The 15,030-nt window shown below is 42.5% G+C and overlaps 1 protein-coding gene across 3 annotated transcripts in view; it reads left to right on the top strand.

Moving 5' to 3' along the window:
* The first annotated feature begins 5,010 nt into the window (after positions 1-5,010).
* The window catches only part of MAST4 (microtubule associated serine/threonine kinase family member 4), a 781,800-nt gene continuing 771,780 nt past the window's right edge, over positions 5,011-15,030 (top strand). For all 3 annotated transcript variants that reach the window (XM_078153164.1, XM_021007208.2, XM_021007207.2), the window contains exon 1: positions 5,011-5,501. In XM_078153164.1, coding sequence (XP_078009290.1) covers positions 5,106-5,501 — 396 coding nt within the window. In that variant the 5' untranslated portion in view covers positions 5,011-5,105. The remainder of the gene's footprint in view (positions 5,502-15,030) is intronic.

The following is a 15,030-nucleotide window of genomic DNA, read 5'->3' as shown; positions in this document are numbered from 1 at the left end:
CCCCAAATGGGATCACGAAGACAAGACTGAAAAGCAACAACAAGGCTTGGCAGGATAAGATAAACAATAGGAAAAGGAAGTAATAGTCCCAAGAAAAGAAGACAGTATAGAATTGAACTGGTTCAGTAAGGGGTCAAGATGGGAAAGGAGGAGAGGGTAGCCAGTACAGGGAGATTGAGGGATTGGAGATCACGGTGGGGACAAAGTACAAGATATGGCATTGCAAAACAGAGGGAGAAGTAGAATGATGTTGGGTTTTTGGTTTGTTGTTTTTTTTTTGTCACGTCCAACTCTTCTTGATCCCATTTGAGGTTTTCTTGGCAGAGATACTAGAGTAGTTTGCCAGATCATTTTACAGATGAGGAAACTAAGGCAAACAGGGTTAAGTGACTTGCCCAGGGTCACACAGTTAGTATCTGAAGCCACATTTGAACTCAAGTCTTCTTGACTCCAGGTCCTTTGCTCTATCCACTGTACCATCTAGCTGTCCAGAAGGACAACAGGTTGTGATCAGATAAGGGAATGTTGGAGCTCAGGAACATGGAAGTCCTCTTTAACAGCTTTTTTTAAAAATCAATGATTTGTGTAAAGGTATGCAGATGACGTACTTATCAATTTACAGATGGCACATAGCTGGGACACACAGTTGATATACTGGAGTTAAGATCTGAAAAGATCTCAACTGGCATTGGACTGAATCTAATGAGATGAAATTCACTGGGATCTTACACTTGGCTTCAGAAAAGTCAACTTCATAAGAACAGGATAGGGAAAGCATAGTTATAGAGTAGATGTCCCATAAGAGATCTGGAGGTTTTAGTAGACCATAAGCTCAAGATGAGTCAGCAGTGGGCTATGGCAGTCAGAGAAGCTAACGTGATCTGCAGCTTCATCAAGAAAGGCATTATCATCTTCAAGAACAAGTTGGGTCAAAGAAAGGCCACATGTAGAGTCCTGTTATCAGTTCTAGGTGCCACAGTTTAGAGAGGACATTTTAAACTGGATGACTTATTGGTCTCTCAAACTCAACCATGTCTGAAACAGTTCATCATCTTTTCCCCCAAATCCACCCCTCCTCTAAACTTCTTTATTATGACTCAGGATTAGGTATCCTCTAATTTAGAGCATGAAAAGGTGATGACTCTGCTCTGCCTAACTTAAATCCAATTCAGGCATTAGTCAAGACATTACTCCTCAATGTCACTGGCCCTCTTTGAAAATGAAGGAAAAATAACAACTGTTGAGGGCCTCACCATCCTTTTGAATGCCTCAGTTTGCAGTTTTCTCTTTTACTTTATATTTGCTTGTGTGTCTATCTATCTATGTTTACCACAAAGATTATAAATTCCATGAGGGCAAGCAGTATTTCATTTTTGTCCTTCTATCCCCAGCACATAAAAGGTGCTCAATAAGATATTCATTGATTGTCATTCACAAGGAACATCCATGGATGGACAACCAGGATAAAGGGTATCAATGCCACTTGAGGACAGGTTGAAAGAACTGATATGTTTTAGCAGAGAAGTCTTAGAGGGCAATAAGACAGCTGTATTCAAATACCTAAGGGCAGACAAAAGAGATTTAGACTTGATCTCCAGAAGTAAAAACAAGAATAAGGGATTGAAGTTGCAAAAAGGCACATTCAGGCTTGATGTCAAGAAAAACATCTTAAAAATTAGAGTTATCTAAAGAAGGTAGTGAATCCTCATTAAAGTTCTGCAAACCCAGAATTCTCTGTGGGACCATATAGTGAGGTCTTTTCTAACTCTGAAGTACTGTATGATTTAGTGATAATCCAGGCTACTCCATCCCCTGTCTCCTCCCTAACCCTTAGCTGTTGTTGCCTGTTTCACCCATGTCTAATTCTTTGTGACCCCATCTTGGCAAAGATACTGGTGTGATTTGCCATTTCCTTCCCAGATCATTTTACAGATGAGGAAACTAGGCAAATAGGGTTAAGGACTTGCCTAGGGTCACACAGCTAGTCCCCAAAGCTAAAACCACCTTTCCATTTCATCCAAATTACTTACTTAGTTCCCCTTTTCACATCAGCTGTGAAGAATTAGCCACAGATGGGCTCTGATAAAGAATAATGCTCCTCCCACACATATGGGACTAGGAGGGTCTGGGCTGGAAAAATAACTGTGAAAGCTCTGCTTACAGGACAGCCACACTCCTCAGGAAGTTAAATAACTAGAATCTTCCTTTTATTCTCAGAATGTTTTTCATGCTCTAAATTAGAGGATACCTACCATTCTCATTCCTTCTGTTTTTCTATTTGGCAATAAAGATCCATTTTATTTTTTTTTCTGGTAAGGATATCATATCTTCAAATCTCACTGCTCATTACCATGGGCAAAATTTGGAAATTTTCCAAATTCCCAAAGTCAAAACAGAACAGCTTAGCTGAAAGCAACTTTCTTCATAGACAGATAAAGGAACTTCAAACCCAATAACTGCTTCAACCATTGGAAGCCCTTATTTATTATTGAGCCATATCAGTTATAGAAAACTCTCCATGACCCTATCTGGGGTTTTCTTGGCAAAGATACTGAAGGGGTTTGCCATTTCCTTCTCCAGTTCATTTTACAGATGAGAAACCTGAGGCAAATAGGGTTAAGTGACTTGCCCAGGGTCACACAGCTAGTGTTTGAGGTCTGATTTGAACTCAGGTCCTCCCGACTCCAGGGCTGGTACTCCATCTACTAGGACATCTAGCTGCTCTGGAGGCCCTTTAGTGACCCTGTGATAACAAGAGCAAGGAGGCTTCCAGTTACTTCTGAACACCAGAAGGCTTGGAGGACCAAAGTACACCAGTTGATGCAGTGTACATTTTTTTCCTATAGGGCAAAGAAAATTAAAATAAGATGAAAATTTTTGTTTCATAGAAAAAGTATAATAAAAATATTGAGTCAACTGACCCACTTGTTCTTTCAAAGTGCTAAAAGAATTATAATAGACTATTTTAATGGCTTATTCTGAGCTGAGCACTCAGGTAGGCCTAGGAGATAAAAGATTAAATAAAGCTTAATCCTTGTCCTCAAGGCAAAGGTAATCTGGTAATACATTTCAAAAAATGTTTCTCTATCTTCTAGGCCAGGAACCCCCTAACTCAAACACCTATAGTATTGATGGACTGGCTTCTCTTAACGTACCAAATTACATTGCCAAAGCTCAGTGGCAAACTAGACAAAAGGAGTAGTGGAATACAGTAGAGGGAACTTGGAAGATCTGGGTTTGATTCTGGGTTCTGACCCTCTTAAATAAGCAATCCACAAGCATTTATTAAGCATCTACAAAAGTGGGTGGTACTGTTCTGGGATCAGGCTACTTCTTTCTTCCCCTCCCTCTCCCAAAGTCCATGCCTCAATGAGTTTACTGTTACAGGGAAAATAACATATGCCCAAATCAATACAAAATATATACATAGTAATTTGGGTAGGATTGTGTGTGTGATTGTGTGACCCCTGGCAAATCACACCCTTTTGAAACCTTAGTTTCTACATCTTTAAAATGGGAGTAATCATACCCAGATGACCCACTTCACAAGATTAGTGTGAAGAAAGCACTTTAAAAGTTACTGAATGCTGTTTAAATGCATAGTTGGTAGATACCAGCTATGCTTTAGAGCTGTTATCAATTAAGAAGTTGATTGACAGAGCTGATAGGGAACCAGCTAGGCCTAATCATTCCTATCCCACTGACACAGTACTGGATAAGGACTGGAGAATCAATCTACCATTGGAATCAGAATGGGGATGGAAGTTTGTTTTTGTTTTTTTGATTTCTTTAAAGCAAAGACAAAAAGAAAGCGTGTGAAACGGAACTCAATGGAAGATCCAAAAAGCTGTTCTGCAGGCCCGGTTCAGGGCTAGCAAAAGGCTAACCTTGCCTTGAAGAAGGCACCCAGTTAAGTTGTCTACTCTCGCTGGTGCTGGGGGATTTGAGACCCAGGCAGGGGTGGGAAGTGATGCTGGACAGCGTTTTCTCTTCTCCAGAAAACCAGAGCTACATCAGTCCCATTCACTAAGCCGTGGTAAATTGCTTCCAATAGACTGCCCTCGAGGTTACCCACAAAAAACAGAGATGGAAACTCTGCTTTTGGAAAACTCCTCGAAGTGAGGAGTTCCAATTTTCAACAAAAACTGGCTTCTTGGTTTCTGACTTGGTATCTAAAGCCCAGTGCCTGGCCTTCCTTCGAAGGTATCTCGTCTGGGCCACGCGCAGAGTCTCTCCCCAGCGATGATGAGCTCCAGAGCTTCCGCTGGAAGTCGCAGCCACCCTCTGCCGCCTTCAGGGCCGGCCAGCAACTTCTTTCACAATCTTCCCCAAGTTTGGAAGCTTCCATCAAGTGTCCTGGCTCTGGCCCATCCGTCTTCTGTCTCCGGGCTTCCCCGGACTCTCAAGCTTGCCAGCCTGGGGCTCCGGACCCCCTGCACCCCGGCGGAGCTCAGTCTTGGGCCTCCCCCGGGGGTCCCTCCTTTCCCCGCCTTTACCTGACGCCCGCCAGCCCGCCCGCGGCTTGGGGCTCAGCAGCCTCCTCCCACCGCCGGCCCTTCCATTGGCTCGGGCGGCTGCCCGTCTCTCCCTTCAGCCCTTGCTCGGGACCGGAGGCAGGTTTTGCCAAAGGAGCGGTCGCCGCTCCAGCTCCAGCCCGGGCAGCAGCTCCGGGAGGAGAGAGCAGGCAGGGCAAGCGGGCGCGGGAGGGAACGGTGGAACGGGGTGTCGCTGCTGGCGCCTGCTTAGCATGTCCCTGCGTACAGGAGTCCCCCCACGACGCCGCCGCCTCCCCAGCACCGGCACCAGCAGCAGTAACAGCAGCAGCAGCGCCACCGCCGCCGACTGCGGAGCAGCAAACTTGGCGGCGGTGTCTCCCTGCCCCGAGCTGGCCATGTAGCAGCCCGCGGTGCTTCCCCTGGACCGCCGTGCGCGCCTCTCCCCACCTGGCCAGGGGGAAGAGAGTGAGAACCAACCCGAGGCTAGGCAGCGCGGCATGCACACCGCAGACGCGGGCCCCTGACGTGGGCGTCCCGAGTAGTGTCCCGGACCCGGGGTCAGTCCCCTTCGGCCGGTGCCGGGGCTGCACTTTGGGGAGAGCGAGGGAAATGGGCGAGAAACTTTCGGAGCCGCCGGAGCTAGTGCCCCGCCGCGGCTGCAGTAACAGCAGCAACAGCCTGATCCCGGCTCTGGCAGCCGTTCCCGCTGCAGCCGCGTCCCCCTGCACCGACTCATCTGTGTCCTCTTCTGGCTCCGAAACTCTGTCGGAGGACGGGGAGCCTAGTGCCCAGACCACCTCCTCCTGCGGTCAGCAGCAGCAGCCGCCACTGCCGCCTCCTCCTGCTCAGCCAGACCCGGGCGCAGAAGGGCCGGGAGAAGCTCGACAGCGGCTGCAGCTGGAGCCGCAGGCGGATCGCTGTGCTGCCCGGCAGCCCGCTAGCCTGGGAGCCGTGCTGCCCGGGGCTGAGCGCAGCAGCGCGTCGCAGGAGGAACAAGATGAAGAGGTGAGGTTCTCTTCCTTCCTTGTCTTTCCCTTTCCTTCTTCTACCAGCTCTTGGACCCTGCGCCCTGGCAGCGCCTAGCCCAGGACGAACATTGCCCTCAGCATGGGGGGGGTGTTACGCGGAGGGGTGGGGGCAGGGTTTGCACCATTTAATGGGGAGGGTCCCTTGCTAGCTGCCCCACTGGAGGGTTGGGGGCTCTGGCGGTCTTTCTCACCCAGAGCACTCTCCAGCATCCCGCTGAGTCCAGGGCCACTGGTGCTGACAGTTTCTGGGGGGAGACGGTTGGTGTTCGCTCTGCGTTAGGGGTCACTGACTTTTATCTAACTATGTCTCTATCTGGTTGATTCTTACATGTGTGTTTACAAGATGAGCTTGCAGCATTTAAAGACGCTGTTTAATATCTTTATGTGTAGACATACACATATGTACATAATCTACGTGCATCTATACCCCCTCCCCCCAAATTGAATGCTGCTCGGGATCCTTGCGTTTCCGTAGAAGCTCCAGGTCGCCTGGAGAGTACGTGGTGTGTGGTGGTAATGGGTGTGTGTGGAGGAGGTGAGGAGGGAGATGGGGGAGGGCAGGCTTAAGGAGGCCAGGAGATGATGGAACGTTTCTTGGAGCCTAGGGAGCACAGCTGGCCTCCCTGGGAACTGCCTTGACCTAGTCGCTCTCGTCTAAGTCGTGGGAGTTTCTTGCTCCGGAAACTTCTACCCCTTTTTTCCTTCCCTCTTCTCTGGTGGGCGGAATTGCCGGGCAGGTGGTTTGGCGTGGGGTTTTGGTTGAAGCTGGGTGTAGCTCCTCCCGTGTAGTGTGGAGAGGTGAGTTACCCAGGCATCCATACCGCCATGTGCTTTGTTCGTGCCGAGGGCTTTTAAAAAGGTATCTTGGCAAAAGACTAGCCATTTCTGGAAGATGTTCTTTTTGATCTATTTGGCTTAAAATGCAGCCCTTGGCTTTCTGAAAAGATGTTTCTGCAAAATTTATGATTCCTGATCTTCACAGCAGATTAATTTGAAGGTCCTTTGGCTCTCCAGCTTTCCTGTCCTCCCTGGCCTCCCATGTCGTCTTCTTTGACTTGGTGCCTTTGGAATGCAGCTGTTTAAGCTTGAGACTAGGGTAGCTTTAAAGTTGTTTATATAGGACATCTCTTCTGGTGAAGTTTACTTGATTCGATTAGCCCATTAGATTCTGAGCTTCTCGTGGACCAGTACAATCTTAGGACTTTTTTTTTTATTCCCAGCCTTAGCACAGTGCCTGGAACATAGTAGGTGCTTAATAAATGCTTAACTTACCACTTAGAGTAGTAGATATAACTGTGACTATAGAAAGCCTCCCCAAGAAATTAATTTTTCAGGCTAAAATAGTATTTTTTCCATCTTTGATCTCTTTGGTCAAATGGATAGCTGTGCTTGACAGAAATAAACCAAAGATTTCCAGAGGTCCATAGCCAGGGAAACCCAACACTCTAGTTTTCCCCACCCCAAGAAAGAAGTTTGGCTTTGGCCATGGATACTTTTCCAAGGAAAAGATATTCTTACCATCAGACGACAAATACTAAGTGCTTACTTTGTGCCATCCACTGAGCTGGGAACTGGGGGATGTAAAGAGAGAAAACATTCTTTCCCCTCAAGAAACTTTAATTCTAGGGTGAGAGAAAACATAAACCAGGACATACGAAATCAATCCAGTAGGTGGAAGGTAACCTGACTTTGAGTTGTACCTCCTAAGGAGACTGGTGGTCTCAGGATGAACCAGATTTCTAGAGCTGTCCCACTATGGACCCAAGTCCTGAAATTGGACTGGTATCTCTAGCTTTCCATAAAGCTACTCTCTGGGCCTTGGTTTTCCTCCTCTATAAAATGAGGTATTGGGACTAGGTGATGTTTAAGGTCTCCTTTTTATATTTTAATGTGTTATATTCTGTATTTCAGAGCTGATGCACCAAGACTTGGGATGGGATCAGCACTCCTTAGGGCAGATGGAGCTGTTTTGATCTGGGGGAAAGAGTTCTGGGAAATGCTAGCTCTGGAGTTTGCCTTGACAGCACTGGGATATAAGAGAATACACATTGGATGGAGGCGGCATACAGGGTGATATCTGTTGAGTTACCCCTGAGTCCTAATTTATTGTTAGAATTCTATAACTTTAGGGCGGAATCATCCCATCCATCAAATTCTTAACCTTTTTTGTGTGTCATGGGCCCCTTTGGCAGTTCGGTGAAGTCTATGGACCCCTTCTGCAAATAGATTATGAAGGAAATGAAAGATTAGTGTAAATTTAGATGCAGTTTTTTTTTTAACAACTAAATTCATGGACCTCGGACCATGGTCCTGGACTCCAGGTTAAGAATCCTTGATTTAATCTACTCCCACCCTAGTTTTACATATGAGGAAATTGAGGCCCAATAAGACTGATTTACCTATAGTTACATGAACAGCTCATAACCCAAGTCTTTTGACACTCAACCTAGTTATCTTTCCCCACAATATCCTGCTTTCTACTTATTAAGAATGATATAATTTACAAAAGTTCTGCATTTTGAGCAATGTAGGTCCTCCTTTGGCTGATGAAGATCTGGATCTTAATCTATGATTTATTGAATTGCTGTGACCAATTCTTTTTTTTTTTGTCTGGTGGTCCATTTTATCTCCTGGTGATGAATCACACTACTCCACAGGTAGCTAGCCTAATGCTTGGATAACAATCAATTATCTTTGGGGCTCTACTTGAAAATTTCTTAGTTTGGTAGGATCAGATAGACCCTGTGTTTTGCTGGCATGGCCCTCAGGAATCAAGGTCACTTGAAGAACAACAGAATAGTTCTGTAGTGCAAGATTATTAATATTTATTTTAGAGGGGAACATTTGAGTTACCTTGTATTAACCCTGTAGAAGGCTAGTTGTGGTCAATGTCATGGTCTGGTGGTTAGATCACAGGACAGGAAGTCAGGAACCTCTCACTTTTGATTTCAGTTCTGTGGCTGATTTATTTCCTAGCCTTGGGCAAATTGTGTTGTGTTAGTGTTGTAATCCTTCCAAACTAGGAAATAATAACTTATTTCACATGGATGTGTTATGTAGGTTGGTTGATAAAAAAAAAAAAGAAAACATTCATGGTCTTTGTGAAATCTGAGCAAATTTGGTGTAAGCTGATACATGTTAATTATGTAATAGTTTGCAATATTGTATTAGGGACCCCAAAGACTACTTAGGCAAAGATAAATCTTTTTTTCTGAGAAGTCAGGACACCATACTAAAAGTATAAGTAGATTTTTTTTTTGGTAGGAAGTATGCATTATTCTTAAGGGAAAGCACAAATTTCAGTTTTTATTCTCCAGCTGTTAGCATGGCATTTCTAAATGCTTGATAAACTTTTGAGATGAGAGGAAACTTCTAGGTGTGGCTAGTTGGTTGTTTGCCACTATTTAGTGGTCAAATTAGAATAAGTCTGGAGGTGTTTTCATCTGCTCAGGCACAGGTAGGAGTATAGTAATTAGGAAATCAGTGTAATCTGAAAAGAGGAACAACTTTTTTTTTCTAATTTAAAATTTGCAATTGGATTTTTCCTAGATTTCCTAATGAAAATACTAAAGTATAGCTTCGAAGGCCAACTTTTGAAAATTCTCATAACTCAACAAATCTAATCATCACTAGAAAATTTAACATTACTATGTTGTATTCAAAAGGCTTTTCAACAGATTATACTTAAGAAAGTCCTGCAGTCATCAATGATTCAATATTTTATCTTATTATTGTCAATGGAATTTAAAGAAACTCCAATCATTCATAGCTTTAAAAATAACACTTTAGTTTTACATGGCACAGCTTCAAGTTTGCCTGTACTTCAGATTAAACACGTAAACCCCAGCTGGCATAGTTTGAATTTTTTATTTAAATAAACTGTGTCTGACCCTTACTACTTGTTCCTTTAATCTTACGGATTTGAGGTTTGTGAGAATGGGGCATACCTCCTGGCAGTAAGGTGATCATATTGGGAAGGTCCTACAGTAACTAACTGTTTTGGCTTGGAAAAACATTTTTGACATCTGCTTTTGGCTGGAGAAAAACGATTTTACCACCTTTGAAAATGACTTTAAATTTTGTAGCTTGGATGAATATCAAACTTCAGACTTCAGTAAATTATTATGCCTAAACTCTGTAGGTAGGTCTCAAACCAAGAAATTGAACGGCTTACATTTGGAGAAGGATGAAAAAAAATGCTTTAAGTAGTTTTGCCAGCTAGAATGGAAACAGAGGTGTAGTACTAAGAGATACCTTGCCTTATTGATACTCTTGTGCATTAACCAGGGACTGGCCAGATGGCAGGAAAGGGCTTTGATGGCAGTTAAAAGGATATCACCTCAAGATAAAATGGATTATTTATACCTGACTCTGTTTTCTGTTTCCTGACTGATGGCAAGAACAGTTGGATATGGCTTTAAATCTTTGCCTTCCTATTCCTCACTCACTTAATGGTATTTTGATGGTCTGGTCTGTGTAAAGCTTCTTTGGATCTATCCAAGGCTTGGAACTGATAGCATCTAAAAGGGAATGGTGGGGGGGGGGAACTGCTGAAATTAAGGCTATTTGGATGCCTGTAAAAATTGCAATTAAACTCATTGGGTAAAAACTTGGGAATCTTCTGAGCTCTGCTTAGACTAAAACGGATTTTTTTTTGTTTTGGTGAAGTTCCCAAATGCCAATTATAATGCCTTACCTTCATAACAAAAATTCATATTTTTGAATATGAGAAGAAAATTGCTTAACAAGTATTTTACTAAAATGTATTTTGGGGTTGTTTGCTGGAATATGTTACCTTTTTATAGATGTGCCCAGTGTCACAGCTTGAAAATGATAATTAGGTAAGGTTTGGAGCAGATAGGCATCTTTAGGATCACAGATCAAGTTTCCTTATTTAACCAAGAAGCTAAGGAGAGAAAATGAATGAAGAGCTAGCACTTATTCCTTTCTCCTATAGATGTGGATGAATCATTGTCATCTAAGGTGATGGAGTGGGGAGGACTGGAGTTCTCTGGGAAGAGTTTGGCCCAAACAACATTTGCTCAGGAAATATAAAGAATTGCTCACTAAATTGAGTTTTTGAAAAAGATTTTCTTCCTTCTTCTACTGTTTTAAATGGAACACTTTATATAGTTTGAGTAAATGAAGATGATCTTGAATCCTGAAGAATGATTATACTTTATAAGACAGTATTTTTTTTTTGTCAACCATAATATCACCTTTTGAAAGAAATGGGGTGTGTTTAGTTTTAATTTTGGTTTGCTGTAGAAGCAGATTGAAGGACTACTCCTTGTATGTAAAGATCTGTAAGGGTGGGCATAAATGCTGCTTTTCATTGTGACTTTTCTTAAGACTGGTATTTTCCTTAATGGGAAATATTAATGAATGGATAGGTTGGAAGAGAGGGGAGTAGTGTTGAGGTGTGGGTTGACAGATTGACAAAGCTAAGCTACCACGAAGTGCTTGTTTCTGCTGTAAGTTTCAGGGGAATCACTTAGCTTGAAATCATTCTGAGAGAGAATTGTTCTGAGATTAATTCTGTCAGTTTGTGGAACCTTTAACATCTGTGTACTGCCTCAAATTAGGAGAAGAGAGATGGACTAAGATGGAAGGTTTGGCTAAGTAGAGGAACTTTAAAGATCAGAGGCTTCCCAGTTTCCTTCCTCCCACCCTTCCAACCTCAGTCAGTCAATAAGTACCTATTAAGTGCCTGCTGGGTAGCTAGGTGGCACCGTGGGCGAAGTGTCCCCGGCCTGGAGTCTGGAAGACTCATCTTCCTGAGTTCAAATATGGCCTCAAATACTTACTAGCTGTGTGACCCTAGGCAAGCCTCAGTTCCCTCATCTGTAAAATGAGCTGGAGAAGGAAATGGTAAACAACTCCAGTATTTCTGCCAAGAATACCCCAAATGGGGTCACAAAAGTTGGACATGGACATGCCTGAAACTACTGGATGACAAAAATTATATTGAAATGTAGTTATTGGGCGTAGTGACTATATAATCTGTGTTATTGAGGAGGCTGAAGCTGGTGGATCAATTGAGCTCCTGGATTATGAGCTGGTGCCAATATCATGAACCCCTGAGTGGGGAGTGTGAAGGGACCTTGCCTTGCCTAAAGAGGAGTGTCCTATCTTAGGTTGGAAACGGATTAAGTCTAAGCTTCCATACTGATCAGCAGTGGGATCTCTGGTGAGTGGACACTGTACTTCCAGCCTGGGAGAGATAGGTAGACCTAGTCTGAAAGAAAGGCAGTTATCAAAATATAAAATAATAAGTTCACAAATCCAAGACATTCTGCCCTAGAAGTAGCTTGTAGAAAAGGCTATGGAAGAACAGGCAGTTGTTTGCTGAATGATCATTGCATGTAAAGCTCCCACAAAGAAAAGCGTTTCCTGTATTGGGATATCTTGGTGTGAAAAAGAGAGCTGGGTGATATATGTAATAAATGATACCCCATGGTGGAGAAAATGATATGATATCTTTCATTCCAAGAGGTTTCTGTAATTTATTATTACTTGGTTTTTATATACTGTAGTGATCTTCTGCTGAAGAACTTATGTCCTTTTAATGCCCATAAATCTGTTTGGAGCCAAGCTGTCAATATTACCCTGATTTTATATATGGAGAAACAGACCTAGGAAGAGTAAGTCAGTGGCAAAAGCAGAAATAGACAGAAGTTCCCGGGTCTGTTATCCAAGGGATTTTTGCAACATCTACTATTTTGCTGTGTAAATATCTAGTAGTCCCAGGCAGGCTGCTTATTCATGAGCAGTCAGGCATAAAACCTGGTGTATCACTTTTAATTTCATGGGGGCAGTGTTTCTTATGATGTACAGACAGACAAGTTTTATGGTGTATGGTTCATTAAGCCTTCTATTAATACACACACACACACACACACACACACTCTCTCTCTCTCTCTCTCTCTCTCTCTCTCTCTCTCTCTCTCTCTCTCTCTCTCTCTCTCTCTCTCTCCCCCCCCTCCCCAGTTCAGGGGACCTTTGCTTGCTCTTGGTGATCATTTATTAAATAACATCCTAAAACACCCTTCGTACACCTTAAATTACTAGTTGCATCCATCCTTTCCGTTACCGGCAGCATTACCGGACCACCAATTATGGGTGTGGCCTTTTCCTTCCAGTTTAACCCCATAATTCTATACAGACATCATTTATTTCTGGGCCTGAGAAGGAAGTGCAAGGAACTCATTCCAAATGAATGTCTCTTTCTGTACAAACATGTAGGGCTTGAAAACATTCTGGCCTTTTACTTAATGACCCTCCAGCACTTAGAGCACCTTTTAACCATTCTGCCTCTGAGGCTTTTACTGCCTTTGTGACTTTGGGGGGTCACCTAGCCTCCATGGGCATCAGTTTCCTCATCTGTAAAATTAGGGTTTTGGACTTGGTGTGTTCTGAGGATCTTTCTAACTCCTAATCTACGATCATTTGATCTACCAAGAAAAGGTTTTTTTGGTTTTGTATTAACTTCTTGTGACTTAAACTCAGCATTTTCTTTAATGATTTTCCTTGAACACAGCAATAATAATAATAATGATAATAATAGCCAACATTTATATTGTGCTTCAGAGATTGCAAAGCACTTTACATGCATAATCTCATTGAAACGTCACAATACCTCACTGATGGGTGTTTTCTTTCTTTCTTTTTTTTTAATCTCCATTTAATCTACATGAGATAATACTCCTAGAGCAGGGATGGGGAACCTGCAGCCTTGAGGCCACAAATGGCCCTCTAGGCCCTCAAGTGTGGCCCTTTGACTGAATCCAAACTTCACAGAACTCTTGTTTGGAAGTTTGGATTCAGTCAAAGGGCCTCATTTGAGGACCTAGAGGGCCACATGTGAACTGGTGGCTGAAGGTTCCCCACCCCTGTCCTAAACCATAATATAGCACAATGTCTGGCACTAGTGGGCTCTATATAAATGTTTATTCCTTTTTCCTTTTGCATTTACAGATAGGGAAACTGAGGCTAAAAGCTAACTCCTAAGTTATTCAGGCTTACAAAGCCCAGTGTCTGAGGCATGATTTGAACATGTGTGTTTGTGTGTCTCTGTCTGCCTGTCTCTCTTTCTCTCTCAGAAGATAGAATGCTGAGCTAGACCTGAGTTCAAATGTGATCTCAGATACTTACTAGCTATGTGACCTTGACCAAGTCGCTTAATCTGTTTGCCTCAGTTTCCTCAGCTATAAATTGGGGATAATAAAGGACCTACCTCGAAGGGCTTTTGTGAGATCAAATGAGATATTAGTAAAGCACTTATGGCACATAGAAATACTTATTCCCTTCCTCTTCCCATCCCTCTCCTAAGCCCACCATTCAATTCACTACACACTGTACTAAGGTAAGGTCATAGCTATCTAGTCCACATCTTAGAATTTCATGCACAGATTCCTCATCGTTGTTGAGTATCTTGGCCCTATCACTTCATTTCTCCAACATATTCAATAAAATCTAGATCCTAATATTTCTCTGTGTTTAAGACTTGATGACTGAATGGTCTAAACTCTGAAATGAGTAGGAAACTGATGGGAGGGTGAGTAGAAATGCTGGTAAGCACAACTTTGAGATTCTTCCAGTATCTATCTTTAAGTTCTAATATGGCAATTTGGCTTTAATAGTTATGTTTAGGGAACACTAATCTTTGATCATTATCCTTATGCCTGAAATTTTGCTTTCTGTCTAATGGAGGGCAAGGTCATGAGGAGGCTAAACTTGCTTTTTCGTGTGCTCTGTGAAGTTTAATATGTTGGTATGGATCATATGATTTCAGTTCTACTCTAGAAATTGCTCTGTTTTCTTAAGCATAGATTTGAAATTTGATGTTTCAGACCCTACGTAACTTGAGAATGCTGGTGATCCTAAGTGTGAAATAAAGGGATTCTGCTTCTTCCACCCTTGCCTTTGACCCTTAGGTTTAGAATTCTGGTATTTTTCAAAATTGTTTTAAAAGTAGGCCATGTGACAAGCATTTTGAAGCCTAGCTGTCTTTTCAGGCATTCCCATGGCACAGATGTCTAACCATGTTCCATGGTATATATCCTATAAATATAGGGAAGGTGGGAAGAAAATGAGTAACGATGTTTATGTCATTGTGGTTGTCTACATCAACATATTTCCATAATAGAAATGTTTTTATGTAAATTTATCTCCAACTCCTAACCTATGATCTTTTGATCTGCTGTGAAAAGGGTTTTTTTTGTTTTATATTAACTTCTTGTGTCTTAAACTTAGTATTTCCTTTAGTGATTATCCTTGAACACAGGAATGATAATAATAGCTAACATTGTGCTTCAAAGATTGCAAAGCACTTTATGTACATAATTTCATTGAATCCTCAGAATGCCTCGCTGAAATAAGTGTTTTGTAATTTATATTTGTAGTATGTTTACTCTTTTAGATTAAGAAATTTTAAGTTTCTCCATCAAACTACATTGAAGTATGGAAGTTTAATGTACTTGTCAAGAAATATTTCTTGCTTGTTA

This window comes from Phascolarctos cinereus, unplaced genomic scaffold (assembly GCF_003287225.1).
Source record: "Phascolarctos cinereus isolate Bilbo 61053 unplaced genomic scaffold, phaCin_HiC Scaffold_4;HRSCAF=312, whole genome shotgun sequence".
Taxonomy (NCBI): Eukaryota; Metazoa; Chordata; class Mammalia; order Diprotodontia; family Phascolarctidae; genus Phascolarctos; species Phascolarctos cinereus.
This window is presented reverse-complemented; position numbering and strand designations above follow the sequence as displayed.